Source organism: Leucoraja erinacea, chromosome 10, assembly GCF_028641065.1.
Source record: "Leucoraja erinacea ecotype New England chromosome 10, Leri_hhj_1, whole genome shotgun sequence".
Classification (NCBI taxonomy): domain Eukaryota; kingdom Metazoa; phylum Chordata; class Chondrichthyes; order Rajiformes; family Rajidae; genus Leucoraja; species Leucoraja erinaceus.
In genome coordinates this window covers 1,053,444-1,073,801 of record NC_073386.1, presented here as the reverse complement: position 1 = coordinate 1,073,801, position 20,358 = coordinate 1,053,444, and the positions used below count along the sequence as shown (strand labels likewise).

Below are 20,358 nucleotides of genomic sequence, written 5' to 3'. Positions count from 1 at the left end.
GGTAAGGGGGGAGGGGAAAGATTTAATCGGAACCTGAGGGATAACATTTTCACACAAAGTGTGGTGGGTATATAGAATGAGCTGCTGCAGGAGGTAGTTGAGGCAGGTGCAGTAAATATCGCAACGTTTAGAGGGATATGGGCCAAATGCAGCTGGGACTAGTGTAGATTGGCGATGTTGGCAGTGTGGGCAAGTTGGGCCGAAGGGCTGTAAGATTCTATGGCTCAAAGTACCTTTAAAGGAAGTTATTGTACCATTCAATGATACATATAGACCATTGAATAATACATGTAGGTGTACATTACAACCTTTTCATCCACCCCAGAGTCACTGCAATGGAGTGGTAGCAAGTGGTCATTTAAGTTTGTTAATTCTGGCCAAATTGGAGATGCCAGGACACTAAAATTGAATAAAGGCTTTTGGGCTGCTCGGCCATTTGGTCAATTTAAATGCGCCTTCTGCAGAAATGGGACAAGCTGTAGAATGATGCCAGCTTGCCTGGAGCCCAGATAAGAGTTGCAGGGAAAGAATGGGACATCTGCAGATTCTTACAATTAGGTGCAAATTGCATGAAACGGATTGGGTGAATGCAAACCAGACATACACATTGTAAACATTGTGGCAAAGCTTTACTTTGCTAGATGTTGATTGGGTTAAGTATTGAGCCTTGTCTGGGTGCCTTGAATATCCAGGCACATGTTGCATAATTCATCTCTGTTAACTTGCATCTAGAAACTTTGTCATACATTGTATTAGTCACTGTATTATTGGGTTAGGGAAATGTCTTTCATGTACTGTGTTAGTATCCAGAACAAGGGGTCACAGTTTAAGGATAAGGGGAAAATCTTTTAGGACCGAGATGAGGAAAACATTTTTCACACAGAGAGTGGTGAATCTCTGGAATTCTCTGCCACAGAAGGTAGTTGAGGCCAGTTCATTGGCTATATTTAAGAGGGAGTTAGATGTGGCCCTCGTGGCTAAAGGGATCAGGGGGTAAGGAGAGAAGGCAGGTACAGGATACCGAGTTGGATGATCAGCCATGATCATATTGAATGGCGGTGCTGGCTCGAAGGGCTGAATGGCCTAATCCTGCACCTATTTTCTATGTTTCTATGTTAATCGATATCTGTTATTGGACTGTATCGAGACCACCCCCATATGGTTCGGCCCCTCAAGGATCGGGGACCTATAAAAGGTAGCTCCCATGAGGTCCGATGTCGATCTTCTGGAAGAACGCTTGGGACTGCGTGACCTTTTGGAGTGTCTCTGCTTGCACGTGGCTAGGAGGGCTTGGACAAGCAGATACAGGGATCGAACCTGCGATGGTTAGGTATAGAAGTGGGGAACTGTTATTGTGTTTTCCAAAATAAAGTTTAGTTGCGCAAGTGCTTGACTCAGTATTTTATTGACTGAAACTAGACTGGGGGAAGCTTAGAACGAGCTATTTACAAGGAGAGAGGTGCAATGTTATCAAGTAAGTTTTCTTTATGGGTACCTGGAACATGTTGCCAGGGGTGGTGGAGGCAGGAAATATGATAGTGGCATTTAAAAGACTTCTGGATAGGCACATGGATATACAGAGATATAGAGAGAGTATAGTACAGAGAGAGAGTATAGTATAGAGAGAGTACAGAGGAGATTTACTAGAATGTTGCCTGGGTTTCAGCAACTAAGTTACAGAGAAAGGTTGAACAAGTTAGGGCTTTATTCTTTGGAGCGCAGAAGGTTAAGGGGGGACTTGATAGAGGTTTTTAAAATGATGAGAGGGATAGACAGAGTTGACGTGGAAAAGCTTTTCCCACTGAGAGTAGGGAAGATTCAAACAAGGGGACATGACTTGAGAATTAAGGGACTGAAGTTTAGAGGTAACATGAGGGGGGACCTCTTTACTCAGAGAGTGGTAGCTGTGTGGAATGAGCTTCCAGTGAAGGTGGTGGAGGCAGGTTAGTTTTTATCATTTAAAAATAAATTGGATAGTTATATGGATGGGAAGGGAATGGAGGGTTATGGTCTGAGCGCAGGTAGATGGGACTAGGGGAGATTATGTGTTCGTCACGGAGTAGAAGGGTCGAGATGGCCTGTTTCCGTGCTGTAATTGTTATATGGTTATATGGATCACTTGCAGGTGGAGGAGATGAATTTAACTTACATAGAAAATAGGTGCAGGAAGAGGCCATTCGGCCCTTCGAGCCAGAACTTGACTTCAAGAAGGATCTGAAGAAAGGTCCTCGATCCAAAACGTCAGCATCCAATGACCTCCAACAATGCTGCCTGACCCACCAAGTTACTCTGGCAGTTTTGTTCAATGACAGATTCTAGCATCTGCAGTTCCTTGTGTCTCTCTGACTTGGCATCATGTACGGCATGGACATTGTGGGCCAAAGGGCCTTATTTCTTTGCCGCGCTGTTCTGTTTTATGTTCACTGTGTTAGGCCTGAAGAGAGTGGATGTGGAGAGGATGCTTCGACTAGTGGGAGAGTCTAGGACTAGAGGTCACAGCCTCAGAATTAAAGGATGTTCCTTTAGGAAGGAGATGAGGAGGAATTTCTTTAGTTAGAGGGTGGGCCGAAGGGCCTGTTTCCACGCTGAAACTCTAAACTAAACTTTGTGTCTTTCACAAGACTCTAGTACGTCAACCCTTGTGTCTTGTCTTAACCCCTCAGTTGACTGACTGACTCTGAAGTGATGGCATGTGTAGTGTAGCTTACAATTCCAGGCAATTGATGCAAAGCTTGTCGGAGGCAGGGGTGGGAAGAACATTTATTTTCTGATCTGGAGTGCTTGATGCTTACAAAAGAGAAAGGTTGACATTTCTTTACAGAGAGAATCAGTCAGCCCCACGACACAACCTCACAATTGACTGATAATCAGACATTTCTAATGCAATGTGAAACACCTACTTTACTTTGCACCCTTCGACACCCTTCCTGTTCACGATGATAATTAACTCGCCAACACCTCCTAATCTACACGTTTAAAAAAAAAAGTTTATTGAAAGATTTTGATCCGTGAAAGAGATAGATTACGCTGCAACACCACAAAACAGTCAGCGAAATCACGTTACATCCATTTTGTCTCGATCAGATACTGTATATACAAGAGCTTCAGGTTCCACACAGCCAAACCTTAGGAAAGGGACCTGACAAAGTGTAATCAGCAGAAGGACACTGCAGTATCCACTGGAGTTTAGAAGGATGAGGGGGGGGGGATCTTATAGAAACATATACAATTATAAAAGGACTGGACAAGCTAGATGCAGGACATTTTTTCCCCAATGTTGGGCGAGTCCAGAACCAGGGGCCACAGTCTTTGAATAAAGGGGAGGTCATTTAGGACTGAGTTTAGAAAATACTTTTTCACCCAGAGAGTTGTGAATTTATGGAATTCCCTTCCACAGAGGGCAGTGGAGGCCAAGGCATTGGATGGATTTAAGAGAGTTAGATAGAGCTCTAGGGGCTAGTGGAGTCAAGGAATATGGGGAGAAGGCAGGCACGGGCTATTAATAGGGGACGATCAGCCATGATCATTATGAATGGCGGTGCTGGGCCGAATGGCCTCCTCCTGCACCTATTTTCTATGTTTCTATGACACAAAGTGCTGGAGTCAGGAAGCATCTCTGGAGAACATGGATAGATGATGATTCAAGTCGAGACCTTTCTTCAACCAAAACCACAGTATAATACTTGACTAATAAGAGTAATACTTTGCAATTGTTATTTTTTTTGACAGATCGCACTTTCAAAGGTTATTTTACTTTGAATGGGCATGACAAATACCTGCGGACCCCATGTATATAACCCTGTCTCACTCAGCGACAGCATTGACACAAAGCCATCAAATCACCCAGTGTAGCCTCCAGTCTATTAATACAATAATTTAATTCATCATCTGCACCGTTGGAAGGCTTGATAGATTCTTCAAAGCTGATCAGTGTAACAAAGCAGAGAATGTCAAACACAACATGATAGAGAATTCCACACGCCAGCCAGCCTTTCCTTGAAACCTTCCTATTCTGATAGTTTGTTTTGCTCTGTATAATATTTCAGACAATACTTCCCCCCCCCCCAATAATACTGCAGTTTCTGCATATTACTGGCAAGGCTCAGTCTGAAGAAGGATCTCGACCCGAAACGTCACCCACTCCTTCTCTCCAGAGATGCTGCCTGTCCTGTTAAGTTGCTCCAGCATTTTGTGTCTATCTTCAGTGTAAAACCAGCATCTGCAGTTCCTTCTTACACGTATTATATTCTAAGACTTTTGCCTGTCTATTTTGTTGTCTATCTCCCCGAGATGCTGGTGCCGACTCTCCTGGTTAATCCATGTAGAGATGTCGTAAATGGCACTCAAGGCTGGGATTGCTAGGTCTTACTCTGAACAACATAAAGACCCACCTAGTGGATCTGGGCAAAAGTATTTCACAGATAATGCCCAGGGAATAATCCCCAACCCCTTTCAATGACAGTACATTCCCTGTACTGAAAGGTGCCACAATCAACACTGAACTCTACAGAATGACCAAGAACCAATTTCTAAATTACAGCTTCTCTACATATCGTATGACATCTCGACTATCGTATTCCACGATCGAACACAAAAAGCTGGAGTGACTCAGCGGGCCAGGCAGCTTCTCTGGAGAGAGAGAGGGAATAGGTGACGTTTCGGGTCGTGACCTTTCTTCAGACGGAAAGTCAGGTGAGAGGGAGATTCCTTCTCTCCAGCGATGCTGTCTGACCCGCTGAGTTACTCCAGCGTTTTGTCTATCTTCGGTTTAAACCAACATCTGCAGTTCCTCCCTACACGTATTATATTCCAAGACTTTTGCCTGATCAATGCCTTGGTTGAATTAACAAGGGAAGAGAAAATATTTGAATTAATGTCGTAATTTTCACTGTAAATATAGAACCTTAAAGTGATGTCCAATGATATTTTGGGGGGAAAAAAGTGTTTCAATCTCGTACACTAGTATATACAGTATCCTTTCAAAATGGACTTAATCATAAAATACTTGTCAGATAGTTATTAATACATCATTACCAGTGTCCAATGTTCTTAGAAACAGTATGTTGGACAAGCAACTAAAATTGTACCTACAAAACGTCATTGAAGCAATGAGCTAGGTTTAAAATCAGTATCAAAGAGCTGCCAATTTTCAAAGTGACAGTGGAGAAAGTTGGCACAGATTTTAAGAGGCTTCTTATAAAGATCCAACATGGCTTGTCCATTGGTTTCAAGGCCACTGAGAGTCAAGATTAGTGTAAACATCTTCATTGTTTTGCAGGACATTCACCAAGGGTGAATTCAATTTCCATTGAAGAGCCTAAAAACCTGCAATGGAAACACATTCATGCTGAAGTTAGTACGCAGCGAAAATCAATGCTCAACATTACTACAGACAAGGACAATTGCCCAAGCCTGACTTAGAGTCATACAGCATGGAAATAGGCCCTTTGGACCAACTTGCCCACGCCAACTAAGATGGCCCATCTACACTGGTCCCACCTGCCTGCGTTTGTCGAATATCCCTCTAAACATGTCCTATTCATGGACCTGTCCAAACGTCACAAGATCATGTGATAGTAGAATTAGGCTATTCGGCCCATCAAGTCTACTCCACCATTCAATCATGGTTGGTCTGTCTTTCCCTCCTAACCTCATTCTGACACGCGTACTAATCAAGAATCTATCCATCTCCGCCTTAAAAATATCCACTGGCTTGGCCTCCACAGCCTTCTGTGGCAAAGAATTCCACAGATTCACTAAAAGAAATTCTGCTCATCACCTTCCTAAAAGAACGTCTCCTTCCTAAAATAAATGTACTTTGAAGGTTGTGATAATATCTGCCTCAACTACATTCTCTGGCAGATAGTTCCATATGCCCACCATCCTTGGTGTGAAAAGGCTTCCTCTCTAGTTCCTATTAAATGAGGGCACCTCAGTGGCACAGCAATAGAGTTGCTGCCTTACAGGACCAGAGACCCGGGTTTGATCATGAGTACATGAAGGACATTATTGCCATAGAGGGAGTGCAGAGAAGGTTCACCAGACTGATTCCTGGGATGTCAGGACTGTCTTATGAAGAAAGACTGGATAGACTTGGTTTATACTCTCTAGAATTTAGGAGACTGAGAGGGGATCTTATAGAAACTTACAAAATTCTTAAGGGGTTGGACAGGCTAGATGCAGGAAGATTGTTCCCGATGTTGGGGAAGTCCAGGACAAGGGGTCACAGCTTAAGGATAAGGGGGAAATCCTTTAAAACGGAGATGAGAAGAACTTTTTTCACACAGAGTGGTGAATCTCTGGAACTCTCTGCCACAGAGGGTAGTTGAGGCCAGTTCATTGGTTATATTTAAGAGGGAGTTAGATGTGGCCCTTGTGGCTAAGGGGATCAGAGGGTATGGAGAGAAGGCAGGTACGGGATACTGAGTTGGATGATCAGCCATGATCATATTGAATGGCGGTGCAGGCTCGAAGGGCCGAATGGCCTACTCCTGCACCTATGTTTCTATGTAAGTACGTACTGTATGTGTGGAGTTTGTACTTTCTCCCTGTGACCAGAGGGTTTTTCTCTACTTTCCTTCTACAATCCAAAAACGAGCAGGTTTGTTGATTAATTGGCTTCTATATGGAGAATAATGTGGGATAAAGTGAAGCAGTTTCTTCCCAGCTGTTATCAGGTAACTGAATCATCCCACCACAACCAGAGAACCGGGCTGAATTACTATCTACCTCTATCAATTCAATTCAATTCAATTTTGTGACCCTCAAGACTATCTTAGATCGGACTTTACTGGCTTTATCTTGTACTAAAGGTTATTCCCATATTATGTATCTGTACACTGTAAATGGATCGACTGTAATCATGTATTGTCTTTCCGCTGACTGGCTAGCACGCAACAAAAGCTTTCCACTGTACCTCTGTGCACGTGACACTAAACTAAACTGAACTGAGTTTTCTTTTTGGCTGGAAAACAGTAGGTTTCAATGGTGGAGGGATGGCAAGCTTTGGGATGCAGAGAGGCCTAGGTGTCCCAGTCTGTAATTTGCCAAAGGAAATAGGAAAGCAGACAACATGTTGGTGTTTATTGCAAGGGGAATTGAATATGAACAGAGGGAGATTGAGTTTCAGTTATATAGGGGCATTGCTGAGGCAATTTCAGAAGGTCACAGTCATATAGATACAGCTCAGAAACAGGCATGGAGTCGACATCAATATTAACCCGACATTAATCCCACTATTTATTCTCCCAAGATACTTCAACTCACTTTCGTTACTCCAATATCCAGAAAATTATCGAACTGTGGCGGAAATTTACAGAGGTCAGTTAACCAGGTGTAGGAGGAAACTGGGGCTTCCGGAGGAAACGGGGAGGAAGAAGGTCACAGGGAGAACAAGCGAGATCTGTGTTGACAGCGGTAGAGTTGCTGCCTCACAGCGCCAGAGACCCGGGTTCCATCCTGACTATGGGTGTTGTCTGTACGGAGTTTGTACCTTCTCCCTGTGACCACTTGGGTTATCTACGGGTGCTCCGGTTTTCTCCCACTCTCCAAACACGTGCAGGTTTATAGGTTAATTGGCTTTGGTAAAAGTTGTCCCTCGTGTGTGTCGGATCGTGTTAGTGTGCGGGGTGATTGCTGGTCAGTGCAGACTCAGTGGGCTGAAGGGCCTGTTTCCGGGCTGTATCTCTAAACTAAACTAAAGGTGGATCCCGACCGGAAACATCACCTATCCATGTTCTCCAGAGACGCTGCCTCTCCCTGCTACTCCGGCACCTTGTGACTCTTTCTAGAGTAAATGCTTCAGGTCAGAGTTTGAATTTAGTTTGAGTTTGGTATATTGTCACGTGCACCGAGGTGGAGTGAAACGTTTTTGTTGGGCACTGGATGAAAGATGCCGCCTGCTAGCAGGGCTTGAGGGGCCGAGTGGCCCTCTCCTGCTTTGTTTAAGGTTCTTTTGTTCTGCGCATTGCATCGCCCATGATGCAAGTGTGTCCTTCCTCAATTCTGCAAACAGAATTCCAGTTGAAGTCTTGGCAAATGCTGTCGAATTGCTGCAACACTTCCTTACATGGGCTTCAAGTAACTTAAAAACTGAAAGACATGGAACTGCAGATGCTGGTTTACAACAAAAACAAAAAGTCACAAAGTGCTGGAGTAACTGCAGATCGGGCAGCGTCTCTGGAGAGAATGGACAGGTGACGTTTTGAGTCGGGACCTTTTCTGAAGAAGGGTCCCGACCAGAAACATCCCCCATCCATTTTCTCCAGAGACGCTGCCTAACATGCTGAGTAATCGGCCTGTCCCACTTCGGTATTTTTTTGGGCGACTACCGCAAAATGTTCGACATGTTGAAATTTTTCGGCGAAAGTGGCGACAATTTTTGTTGTTGTAAGTGGTCGCCAGGTGTCGTAGGTGAATTCCATTAAAACTAGTCCCCGGCAGTTGCTTAAAGAGTCGCCTAAGTGGGACAGGCCCTTTACTCCAGCACATTGTGTCTATCATTGGTATAAACCAACATCAACTGTTCCTTTCTACACATTGAAGAAAGGAGATTTGGCAAATCTCTCAGCGGGTCAGGCAGCATCTCTGAAGAACATGGAGAGGTGATGTTATAAGGTCATCTCATGTAATAGGAGCAGAATTAGGCCATTCAGCCCATCGACTCTACTCTGCCATTCAATCATGGCTGATCTATCTTTCCCTTTTAACCCCATTCTCCTGCCTTCTCCCCATAACCCGCTGAGTTACTCCAGCACTCTGTGAAACGTCACCTATCCATGTTCTCCACAGATGCTGCCTGACTCGCTGAGTTACTCCAGCACTCTGTGAAACGTCACCTATCCATGTTCTCCACAGATGCTGCCTGACCCACTCAGTTATGGTGCAGCAGCATCTATGGAGCTAAGGAAATAGGCAACGATTCGGGCCGAAATCCTTCTGGAAATAGGCAACGTTTCGGGCCGAAACCCTTGCGGGTTTCGGCCCGAAACGTTGCCTATTTCCTTAGCTCCATAGATGCTGCCTGACCCGCTGAGTTACTCCAGCACTCTGTGAAACGTCACCTATCCATGTTCTCCACAGATGCTGCCTGACCCGCTGAGTTACTCCAGCACTCTGTGTCCGATTGAATGAGAGATGTTACGCCGACCCAAAAACTATACATTTGTCTGGAAACCCAGAGATAAGTTTACTTACCAAGAGAAAGTGGAATGCCATTTGCAGTTAGAGTATCAAGCAGGGCTTGAAAGGCCGGAAGGGGTTGGTGTTGGGATGTATTCCTGTCAGTAATGGATCCTGTGGTGCATTCTGCAGACAAAACTGCTTCAGGTCCGTTGCTGCCTGGGATACCTGTGGGGGTTGTAACGGAAGGACAGGGATGGTGGGAGGAGGAGGAAGGAAGGAAAGACAAGAATTAAAATCTTCTAACTCATTTCAGTATTTCCCAAGGACATTGGGCGGCACGGTGGCGCAGCAGTACAGAGACCCGGGTTCCATCCCGACTACGGGTGCTGTCCGTACGGAGTTTGCACGTTCTCCCTGTGACCTGCGTGGGATTCCTCTGGATACTCTTCATCAGTTGACAATAGACAATGGACAATAGGTGCAAGAGTAGGCCATTCGGCCCTTCGAGCCAGCACCGAAAGATCCCGAACCAAAACGTCAACCATTCCTTCTCTCCAGAGCTGCTACCTGTCCCTCCAGCATGTTATGTCTATCTTTGGTGTAAATCAGCATCTGCAGTTCCTTCCTACACATTTCTTCACCACCCTATCTCCTTGCTTCACCCACATTCAGGGAACTATGTATTTGTGCGTCTAGACCCTCTGTTCTTTTCTACTGCTGAACCGTCATTTATTTGCAAGTTCTCAAACGTTAACTGTTTCTCTCCCCCACAGAGGCTGCCTGACCTGCTGAGTTTCCAGCCTTTAAAAAAAAAAAAATTATCGGAGCGAAAGTGCTTTTATATTGCACAAAAAGTATTTCTTGCATAACACTTCAAACTTGTCATTACGAATTCCCTTCCTCTCTTCCACCTGCACTGAAACTAAGTAACTGAAGCCCAGGGAGACAAGAATGTTAAGCATAGGAAGGAACTGCAGATGCTGGTTTAAACCGAAGATAGACACAAAAATCTGGAGTAATTAGCGGGTCGTTCAACATCTCGAGAGAAAAGGAATGGGCGATGTTTTGGGTCGAGACCCTTCCTCAGACGGAGGGGCATCGCAAGCTGCCCAAGCAAAATATGTGTTTTTATTTATGTTTGAATCTAGAGCATGAATGGTGTTGGTAGATCCTCACATTTCAGGCAATCAAAATCTGCTGCTGTCACCGTTACTCACCACTGGAGTCCCAGTGAAGACTTTGTGTTAGTCCATAAGACATTGGTGCAGAATTAGGCCATTCCCAACCAATTGTTCAAGTGCTTTTGATTGCAACATGCGCCTTAATTTAGTTCAACAAAGAAACTGACAAGTTACTAAAGAACCTCCGTCACTCAATCATGGCTGATCGATCTTTCCCTCTCAATCCCATTCTCCTGCCTTCTCCCCATTAACCACTGACACCGTACTAATCAAGACCTGGGTTATCTCTGGTTTAAAAATACTCAATGACTTGGCCTCCGCAGCCGTTTGTGGCATTGAATTCCACAAACTAAATTGCTTTAGAGATGCAGCCCACCAAATCCGCACTGACCTGCGATCCCCGCACACTAACACTAACTACACACACACACACACACACACACACACACACACACACACACACACACACACACACACACACACACACACACACACACACACACACACACACACACACACACACACACACACACACACACACACACACACACACTTTACAAATACACCAAGCCAATTAGCCTACAAACCTGTACGCCTTTGGAGTGTGGAAAGAAACCAAAAGTCTCTGAGAAAATCCACACAGGTCACATGGAGAATGTACAAACTCCGTGCAGACAGCAGCCTTAGTCAGGATCGAACCCGGGTCTCTGGCGCTGTAAGACAGCAACTCTACCACTGCGCTACAGTGCCACCCTAATTTCTGTATGCTTTATGTTTTGTGCGTTGTCTGAGTCTACGTGCCTCTGGTGTTGCTGCATGCACGACTCTCATTGTACCTGGACCTCAACGTACGTATGCAGATGCCAATAAACTTTATAAAAGCAGGATTAAAAATTGAGGTGTAGGGCCGAAGGGGCTGTTTCTGCGCTGTATGACTTAATTCTAAACCGATTGAACCAAGAGGTTTAGCGGCATGAGCTGGCTACGGTAGATTTGGAAAGTACATCAGCAGTACACTTGCAAAGTCTTAAGAATTGTGTGGCACGGTGGTGCAGCGGTAGAGTTGCTGTCTTACAGTGCCCGAGACCCGGGTTCGATCCAGACTACGGGCGCTGTCTGTACAGAGTTTGTACGTTCTCCCCGTGACCCGCGTGGCTTTTCTCCGGGAGCGCAGGTTTCCTCCCACACTCCAAAGAAGTACAGGTTTGTAGGTTGTTAAAGAAAGAACTGCAGATGCTGGAAAATCGAAGGTAGACAAAAATGCTGGAGAAACTCAGCGGGTGCAGCAGCATCTATGGAGCGAAGGAAATAGGCAACGTTTCGGGCCGGATCCCTTCTTCAGACTGATGTAGGGTGGGGGGCGGGAAGATGAAAGGAAGAGGAGGAGCCAGAGGGATGAGGGGGAGCTGAGAAGGGGGAGGAGACAGCAAGGGCTACCGGAAATTGGAGAATTCAATGTTCATGCCGCTAGGGTGCAGACTGCCCAAGCGAAATATGAGGTGCTGTCCCTCCAATTTCCGGTGGTGCTCACTCTGGCCATGGAGGAGACCCAGGACAGAAAGGTCAGATTGGGAATGGGAGGGGGAGTTGAAGTGCTGAGCCACAGGGAGGTCAGGTTGGTTAATGCGGACCGAGCGGAGGTATTCGGCGAAACGATCGCCAAGCCTACGCTTGGTCTCACTGATGTAGATCAGCTGACATCTAGAGCCGTGGAAGCAATAGATGAGGTTGGAGGAGGTGCAGGTGAACCTCTGTTGCACCTGGAACGACTGCTTGGGTCCGTGAATGGAGTCGAGGGGGGAGGTAAAGCGACAAGTGTAGCATTTCTTGCGGCTGCAACGGAGGGTGCCCGGGGAGGGGGTGGTACGGGAGGGAAGGGAAGAATTGACCAGGGAGTTACGGAGGGAGCGGTCTTTGCGGAAAGCAGACAGGGCAGGAGATGGGAAGATGTGGCGAGTGGTGGGGTTAAGTTGGAGGTGGCGAAAATGTCGGAGGACTATTTGTTGTATGTGACGGCTAGTGGGGTGGAAGGTGAGGACTAGGGGGACTCTGCCCTTGTTGCGAGTGGGGGGATGGGGAGCGAGAGCAGTGTTACGGGGTATTGAAGAAACCCTGGTGAGAGCCTCATCTGTAGTGGGGGAGGAGAACCCCCGTTCCCTGAAGAATGAGGACATTTCCGATGCCCTGGTGTGGACCACCTCATCCTGGGAGCAGATGCGGCGTAGACGGAGGAGTTGAGATTAGGGGATGGAGTCCTTACAGAAGGCAGGGTGGGAAGAAATGTAGTCTAGGTAACCATGGGAGTCAGTGGGTTTATAGTGGATGTTGGTCAGAAGTCTATCACCTGCAATGGAGATAGTGAGGTCAAGAAATGGTAGGGAAGTGTCGGAAATGGTCCAGGTGTATTTGAGTGCCGGATGGAAGTTGGTGGTGAAATGGATCAAGTCAGTGAGTTGTGTGTGGGTGCAGGAGGTAGCACCAATGCAGTCGGCGATGTAGCGGAGGTAGAGGTCGGGGATGGGACCCTGGTACGTCTCGAACAAGGTTTGTAGGTTAATCGGCTTGGTATAAATGTAGCAAAGTCAACATGCATGCAGCAAAAGTAATGCCGTGGTTGTTATCGGAGATTTCAACGTGCAGGTAGACTGGGAAAATCAGTTTGGTACTGGACCCCAAGAAAGGGACTTTGTAGAGTGCCCTCATGGTGGATTCTTAGAGCAGCTTGTATCGGAGCCTACCAGGGAGAAGACAATTCTGGATTTAGTGTTATGCAATGAACCGGATTTGATAAAGGAGGTTAATGAGCCATTAGGAGGCAGTGACCATAACATGGTCAAGTTTAATCTACAATTGGAGAGGGAGAACGGTAGATCGGACGTGTCAATTTTGCAGTTGAATAAAGGGGACTATGGGGGGCCATGATGGAGGAGCGGGCCAAAGTTGACTGGAAAGATACACTAGCAGGGATGGCAGTGAAATAAAATGGCAGGTGTTTTTTGGAATAATACAGAAGGTGCAGGATCAGTTCATTCCTAGGAGGAAGAAAGATTCTTACTCAAAGGGACATCAGGGACAGTATAAAAATTAAAGCGAAGAAGTACAATGTAGCAAAGATGATTGGGTAATGTTTAAAGAACAACAGAAGATAACCAAAAAGATAATACGGGGAGAAAAGATGAGGTACGAAGGTAAGCTAGCCAAGAATCTAATGCAGGATAGTAAAAGCTTCTTTAGGTATGTGAAGAGGAAAAAAATAGTTAAGACCAAAGTTGGGCCCTTGAAGGTGAATTTATTATGGGGAACAAGGAAATGGCAGATCAGTTGAACAGGTACTTTGGATCTTCCACAGAGAGCATATTAACGTATGGCATCTCTGTGGTGAATCTCAGCTGCATGGAGGTGGAGAGGAGAGCTCTTCAGCGCGTCGTCCACAGAGCGTAGAAGATTATTGGGACACAGCTACCAGCCTTGGGGGGCATCTACCACACACGGTGCCTCAGGAAGGCCGTCAGCATCCATAAAGACTCCTCATACCCTTGTAACGGACTGTTCGAACTACTTCCCTCCGGCAGACGTTACAAGGCCTTCTATGCCCGCACCTCCAGACTCAGAAACAGTTTCATTCCCAGAGCTATAGTGGCTCTGAACCGGCCCTGCTGAATGCCCCCCACCCCCCTGGACTGTCCCCCTCGGATGGTCACGGATGACACATCTGCATTTTAGTCTGTTTTGACTGTTTTACTGTTGTAATGTTCTTTTTACAAACCATGTTTCTCGGAGTATCTAAATCTTAATTGTATTAGTTATTTAAGTTATGACATCAGATGGAAGCTGCAAACCAAATCTCATTGCACTTTATGTACAATGACAATAAAATATATTATTATTATTATTATCTTCACTAAGGAGGACACAAACAATCTTCCTGATATAGTAGTGGCCAGAGGCTCTGGGGTGACGGAGGAACTGAAGGAAATCCACATTAGGCAGGAAATGGTGTTGGATAGACTGATGGGACTGAAGGCTGATAAATCCCCAGGGCCTGATGGTCTGCATCCCAGGGTACTTAAGGAAGTGGCTCTAGAAATCATGGATGTATTGGTGATAATTTTCCAATGTTCTATAGACTCAGGATCAGTTCCTGTGGATTGCTGGAATGGCCGCGGGACTTTGCGAGCGCACACCGGGGGCTCCAACACCAAGACCCGGTGTGCGACCTCGCACCACCCGGCGTGGCTTCAATGGCCGCGGGACAATCGCCATCGCCAGCCGGGGGCTTTGACTTTGACTCTGACATCGGGGGGGGGGGGAGAGTGCAGTGGAGAGATAAGTTTTTTTGGCCTTCCATCACAGCTATGTGATGGATGTTTATGTAAAATGTAATTATGTTGTGTCTGGGGTCTATTTGTGTGTAATGTATGGCTGCAGAAACGGCATTTCGTTTGGACCTCTAGGGGTCCAAATGACAATTAAATTGACTCTTGACTCTTGATTGGAGGGTAGCTAATGTTATCCCACTTTATAAGAAAGGCGGGAGAGAGAAAACAGGGAATTATAGACCAGCTTGCCCGACATCGGTGGTGGGGAAGATGCTGGAGTCAATTATAAAAGATGAGATAGACGAACATTTGGATAGCAGTAACAGGATCGGTCCGAGTCAGCATGGATTTATGAAGCGGAAATCATGCTTGACTAATCTTCTGGAATTTTTTGAAGATGTAACTAGGAAAATGGACAAGGGACAGCTAGTGGATGTAGTGTACCTGGACTTTCAGAAAGCATGTGATAAGGTCCCACATAGGAGATTAGTGGGCAAAATGAGGGCACATGGTATTGGCGGTAGAGTGCTGACATGGATAGAGAAGTGGTTAGCAGACAGGAAACAAAGAGTAGGGATTAACGGGTCCATTTCAGAATGGCAGGCAGTGACTAGTGGGGTACCACAAGGCTCGGTGCTGGGACCGCAGCTATTTACAATATACATCAATGATTTGGATGAAGGGATTCAAAGTAACATTAGCAAATTTGCAGATGGCACAAAGCCGGGTGGCAGTGTGAACTGTGAGGAGGATGCTATGAGAATGCAGGGTGACTTGGACAGGTTGGGGGAGTGGGCAGATGCATGGCAGATGAAGTTTAATGCGGATAAATGTGAGGTTATCCACTTCGGTAGCAAAAACAGGAAGGCAGATTACTATCTGAATGGCGTCAAGTCGGGAAAAGGGGAAGCACAATGGGATCTGGGGGTCCTTGTACATCAGTCTATGAAAGTAAGCATGCAGGTGCAGCAGGCAATGAAGAAAGCGAATGGCATGCTGGCCTTTATAACAAGAGGAATCGAATATAGGAGCAAAGAGGTCCTTCTGTAGTTGTACAGAGCCCTAGTGAGACCACACCTGGAGTATATATTGTGTACAGTTTTGGTCCCCTAATTTGAGCAAGGACATTCTTGCTATTGAGGGAGTGCAGGGTAGGTTTACAAGGTTAATTCCCGGGATGGCGGGACTGTCACATGCTGAGAGAATGGAGCAGCTGGGCTTGTACACTCGATAGTTTAGAAGGATGAGAGGATATCTCATTGAAACATATAAGATTGTTAAGGGCTTGGACACGCTAGAGGCAGGATACATGTTCCCGATGTTGGGGGGAGTCCAGAACCAGGGGCCACAGTTTAAGAATAAGGGGTAAGCCATTTAGAACGGAGACGAGGAAACACAGAGAGTGGTGAGTCTGTGGAATTCTCTGCCTCAGAGGGCGGTGGAGGCAGGTTCTCTGGATGCTTTCAAGAGAGAGCTAGATAGGGCTCTTAAAAATAGCGGAGTCAAGGGATATAGGGAGAAGGCAGGAACGGTGTACTGATTGGGGATGATCAGCCATGATCACATTGAATGGCGGTGCTGGCTAGAAGGGCCGAATGGCCTACTCCTGCACCTATTGTCTATTGTCTAAATTGTCCTTAGTGTGTGTAGGATAGTGTTAGTGTGTGGGGATCGCTGATTGGTGTGGACTTGGCCTGTTTCTTGGCATGTATCTCTAAACTAACCTAAAATTAATAGACAGCTTGCACCAAATTTCCATTTAAGGCAAAAAAATATAAAACAAAATGTGATCTAGTGATGTTTAACAGTAAAGGTAGTAATAGATCACGAGGATAGACTATAATGTTGCCAAAGAGAACAGGATTGGAAAAAAAAAATAATTTAACCAAGACCACCAAGGAATTGTTGAAAGGGAAAGTAGACAACAAGAATTAACCAGAAACAGCCATATACTGTAGCTTTGGAAAACATCAATAGATATTGCGGGCTGTGGAGGCCAGGTCAGTGGATATTTTTTAAGGCCGAGATAGATAGATTCTTGATCTGTACGGGTGTCAGGGGTTATGGGGAGAAGGCAGGAGAATGGAGTTAGGAGGAAGAGGTAGATCAGCCATAATTAAATGACGGAGTAGACTTGATGGGCCGAATGGCCTAATTCTACTCCTAATACTAATGAACTCATATTTTAAAAGGAAATTATGTCCGTTATATGTGGTATTTTTTCGCTGGCTGGTTAGCACGCAACTTAAAACATAGAAACATAGAAAATAGGTGCAGGAGTAGGCCATTAAGCCCTTCGAGCCTGCACCGCCATTCAATATGATCATGGCTGATCATCCAACTCGGTATCCTGTACCTGCCTTGTCTCCATACCCCCTGATCCCTTTAGCTTTTCACTGTACCTCGGTATATGTGACAATAAACTAAACTAAAATATGTATGTATCTTCATGTGCATGTTTGTGTATATCCTCCTCCCTATATCAGTGCGTGGAGGGGCAGTGGGAACGGTGACCCTCGCACAAAAAAAAGTGAGTTTACAGAATGAATTTGGGGCAGCAAGGTGGCGCAGCGATAGAGATTGCTGCCTCACAGCGCCGGAGATCTGGGTTCGATCCTGACCACGGGTGCTGTCCATATGTAGTTTGTATGTTCTCCCCGTGACCTGCGAGGATTTTCTCTGGGTGCTCCGGTTTCCTCCCACACTCCAAAGACATAGAGGTTCATAGGTTAATTGGCTTTGGTAAAGATTGTATATTGTTTCTCATATGCTAGCATACAATGTACTCGCTGGTCGGCGCAGACTCGATGGGCCGAAGGGCCTGTTTCCGCACTGTATCTCTAAACTAAACTAAACTAAATCCGAATGAACAGTTACCTCCTTCAAAACAGAGCTAACTGTTTTGGTCAGAGAGAAATGGTGTTGCCGCCAAACACTCACAAACATGCTTTACATTACGGGCAAACCCTCCTTTGACCCTGAAAATACTATGACCAACTGTTTGAGTTGAGATTGAGTCTAGGTTATTGTCACGTGCAGCGAGGTACAGTGAAAAGCTTTTGTTGCGTGCTATCCAGTCAGCAGAAAGACAATACAGGATTACAATTGAGCCATTCAGTGTGCAGATACATGTGTAATTCTTTGCCACAGACGGCTGTGGAGGCCAAGCCAGGGGATATTTTAAAGGCAGAGATAGATAGATTATTGATTAGTACGGGTGTCAAGGGTTATGGGGAGAAAGCAGGAGAATGGGGTTTTTGGAGGGAGAGAAATATCAGCCGTGATTGAATGGCGGGGTAGACTTGATGGGCTGAATGGCCTATTTCTACTCCTATGATTTATGACAGAATAAAGGGAATAACGTGAATAAACGTTTAGTGCAAGATAAGGTCAGTAAAGTCTGATCAAAGATAGTCCGAGGGTCCCCAATGAGGTAGATAGAGGTAATTGGAACTGAAGATACAAAAATAAAAATGGAATGTACAGAAAATACACAGCAGGCCAGGCAGCATCGGTGGGGAGAGGGTCAGAGTGACATCTCAGGTTGAAGAACCTGATTGCTGCCTCTCACCACAGTTGCTGCCTGACCTGCTGTGTGTTTCCTGCCTGTCCCGTGTTAGAGTTCAGAAGCTAAATGGGGGGTTGGGGTGTAGGGACTCAGACCAGGGTGACCACGACATACAGAGTGTGGAACCCCAGTCTGAAACCCACCCAACTCGGCCGGGGTGTGGTAATGGTGGGATGGGGGATGGGGGGGGGGGGGGGGGGGGGGGGGGGGGGGTGGAGATATTGGGGGGTAATGATGGGATGGGGTGGACATAGGGGGTAACGGCATGATGGGGGTGGGGGCATAATGGGGGGGGGATTGGGGTCAGGGGTAACAGTGCAGATGGGGTGGAGAGGGGGTAATGACAGGAGGGAGTTGGGGGTGGTGTGGGGAGGGGGGTAACGCGGGGGACGAGACGGGGACGTAACGGGTGGGACTGAGGAGGGGGTAACGGGAGGGGCCAAGGGGCAGAGAGTGGGCATTGGGGTGGGGGGGAAGGGGTGTGGATGGGGCAATGGGAGTGGCCGAGGTGGAAGGAGAGAGGCAGAGGGGTGAGGTGGGGACTAGGGAGTAAAGGCTGGAGTTAGAGGGGGGACGGGATGGGGCGGTGGGGTAGAGCAGGGTGGGGGGCAACTGGAGAGGCCGGAGGGACAACGAGAGGGTCCGGGGAGGGGAGGTAACTGGGCAGCGCCCCGCCCGGCCCCGGCCTCCCTCTCCCCGGCCCCGGCCTCCCTCTCCCCGGCTCCCCCGCTCACCTTCAGCCGCTTGATGCCGACCTCACAGCGCAGTTGCTCCACCAGCTTCCTGGTGCTGGTCACAGTGGCGGTGGCCGACATCTCGGCTCCTCTCTCCTCTCTCCTCTCTCCCCGGGCGCCGAACACAAAGCCTCTCCCCTCTCTTCCTCTCTCTTCTCTGCTCTGCTCTGTTCCGCTCCAGTCTCTCTCTTTCTCACGCCTCCGCTGCGCCGCGTAATGTTCACAAACGGGGGAGCAGCGACAGAACACAGTCCCAAACTCACACACACGTAGAGAACACAGCACAAGGTATTACACACATAGAGAACACAGTCCCAGAGTATTACACACATAGAGAACACAGTCCCAGGACAGGACAGGACAGGACAACGCATAGAGAACACAGTCACAATAGACAATAGGTGCAGGAGTAGGCCATTCGGCCATTCGAGCCAACACCGCCATTCAATGTGATCATGGCTGATCATCCCCAATCAGTACCCCGTTCCTGCCTTCTCCCCATATCCCTTGACTCTGATATTTTTAAGAGCCCTATCTAGCTCTCTCTTGAAAGCATCCAGAGAACCGGCCTCCAACGCCCTCTGAGGCAGAGAATTCCACAGACTCGCCACTCTCTGTGAGAAAAAGTGTTTCCTCGTCTCCGTTCTAAATTTCTTACTCCTTATTCTTAAACTGTGGCCCCTGGTTCTGGACTCCCCCAACATCGGAAACATGTTTCCTGCCTCTAGCCTGTCCAAACCCTTAACAATCTGAAGGAACTGCAGATGGTGGAAAATCAAAGGTAGACAAAAGTGCTGGAGAAACTCAGCGGGTGCGGCAGCATCTATGGAGCGAAGGAAATAGGCAACGTTTCAGGCCGAAACCCTTCTTCAGACTGATGTAGGGTGGGGTGGGGGGAGAAAAAAGAGGAGGAGCCAGAGGGCTGAGGGAGAGCTGAGAAGGAGAGGAGAGAGCAAAGGCTACCGGAAATTGGAGAAGTCAATGTTCATGCTGCTAGGGTGAAACTGCCAAGCGGAAGTCAATGCTGCTCCTCCAATTTCCATTGGTGCTCACTCTGGCCATGGAGGAGGCCCAGGACAGAGAGGTCGGATTCGGAATGGGAGGGGGAGTTGAAATGCTGTGTGAGTCAGCAATTTACCGCAGTGCCGCCCAAAATCAGTCTTCAGGCTCACTCGGAACGCCCAGGTGGGACTGATGATCGAGGGCACCGATTGGATGAGAGGATTCGGAGTGGGGGGGGGGGGGGAGTTGAAGAACAGCTGTGTGAGTCAGTGCAAGGTCTAGTCCGCAGAAGTAGGGGGTGGGACTGAGGATAAAGCGCGGTGATTGGAGGAGGGAGGGAGATGCCCTGGTGGAGCAAAGATCATAGAGGGAGGTTGAAGCGGCCCGTTCGCGGGGCCTCTCATCGCCCGGCCCGGCTTAACATCAGCTGT

The 20,358-nt window shown here is 47.1% G+C and overlaps 1 protein-coding gene across 1 annotated transcript; it reads right to left on the bottom strand.

Moving 5' to 3' along the window:
* Positions 1 to 2,745: 2,745 nt before the first annotated feature.
* On the bottom strand, positions 2,746 to 19,128 carry LOC129700697 (guanine nucleotide-binding protein G(I)/G(S)/G(O) subunit gamma-5-like). Its single transcript, XM_055641283.1, has 3 exons — positions 18,926 to 19,128; positions 9,196 to 9,348; positions 2,746 to 5,325 (listed from the first exon to the last, which is right to left on the bottom strand). The coding sequence occupies exons 1-2, from the start codon at positions 19,004 to 19,006 to the stop codon at positions 9,223 to 9,225; spliced, it is 207 nt and encodes a 68-aa protein (XP_055497258.1). The 5' UTR covers positions 19,007 to 19,128; the 3' UTR covers positions 2,746 to 5,325; positions 9,196 to 9,222.
* Between the last annotated feature and the right edge of the window lie 1,230 nt (positions 19,129 to 20,358).

Excerpts from the sequence above, each read along its gene's own strand:
- LOC129700697 (XM_055641283.1), bottom strand. The coding sequence starts at position 19,006 with ATGTCGGCCACCGCCACTGTGACCAGCACCAGGAAGCTGGTGGAGCAA. Across the intron at positions 9,349-18,925 it reads TCGGCATCAAGCGGCTGAAG|GTATCCCAGGCAGCAACGGA; the intron begins GTGAGCGGGGGA and ends CAACCCCCACAG.